Source organism: Penaeus monodon, chromosome 30 (assembly GCF_015228065.2).
Source record: "Penaeus monodon isolate SGIC_2016 chromosome 30, NSTDA_Pmon_1, whole genome shotgun sequence".
In the NCBI taxonomy this organism is placed as follows: domain Eukaryota; kingdom Metazoa; phylum Arthropoda; class Malacostraca; order Decapoda; family Penaeidae; genus Penaeus; species Penaeus monodon.
Window position 1 is genome coordinate 29,588,137 of NC_051415.1, and position 965 is coordinate 29,589,101.

Consider the following 965-nt stretch of genomic DNA (forward strand, 5'->3'; position numbering starts at 1 on the left):
ATTCCAACCATCCCCCTCCATACCACCTACGCCCTGCCATCAAACTGTCTCTCAGATATTTTTACCTTCCTTTCCGTCACCGCCTGCCTGCTTACTGGTCGTTCCCTCGTCACAACCTTTTGTCTTCGTTGATTCGCGTCGTCCGTGTGGCGCGATAGAAACTCTGTCTCATTTGCTCTTGTGTTGGCGCGCGCTTGGTGTTCCCGATATGTCGAGATGATGTGAACCACATGTTTTTTTTCTCTCTTCTTCTGCCATTGCTTTTCTTCCATGTTACTGAAAGTTGATACATTGAAGAACTGAATTGCATTATTCATTTGTCTCTCTGGCTTTTTGGTGAACTAATTCTTATCGGGTTTACTATAAGGTTCAGCTACAGAAGCAGCAGCCATTATTTACATGCTTGTAGGTGCTTGCATGTGAACAGATACGGAGTCAGACTTGTTTCTGCATGCTCTTTTAGTGATTTAAGGTTATCAATAATGAGCAAGAGGCTATTGTTTTATAGCAAGGTAAGTGCTGCTTGTAGTGGTACTGTAGTTTACAGGTAGTGAGCCACCTGATGCACAGACTGTACACTACGAATGCTACAGTAGTGGTGTGCACAGGTAATTGACCTCCCTGTCTAGTGATGTGTTTATTAGAGGATGCGTGTAAGCCTAAGCGTGTGGTGACCGTGTTCGTTTGTGTTTCAGTAGAGCTGAACCCTGCGTTCTTTCCGGGCGCCCCCGACGTGTGGCCGCCCCACCCCTTGGCCTACACAGCAGAGTTGCCGGGCGCTGCAGCTGCCGCGGCCGCAGGTCTCCAGCACCACCCCGCCCTCTTCCCCGCCCTCCACGCCCAAGTCCCAGTACGTTCATATCTCTGACTAACTCCAGACAAACAACATCAACAACATCATCCACCGGCCGAGGGGGGGCCGCCACTACCGCATACCAACGTCCATGTTAGTCCTTACTCCTATG

At 49.5% G+C, this 965-nt stretch overlaps 1 protein-coding gene across 1 annotated transcript in view; it reads left to right on the plus strand.

The window, feature by feature from the left end:
• Positions 1-774: 774 nt before the first annotated feature.
• LOC119592685 (SH3 and multiple ankyrin repeat domains protein 1-like) overlaps positions 775-965 on the plus strand; it is a gene marked incomplete at its 5' end in the record, with an annotated part of 15,810 nt that continues 15,619 nt past the window's right edge. The window contains 1 exon segment of the mRNA XM_037941601.1: positions 775-850. Within this exon segment, the coding sequence (XP_037797529.1) occupies positions 775-850 (76 nt within the window).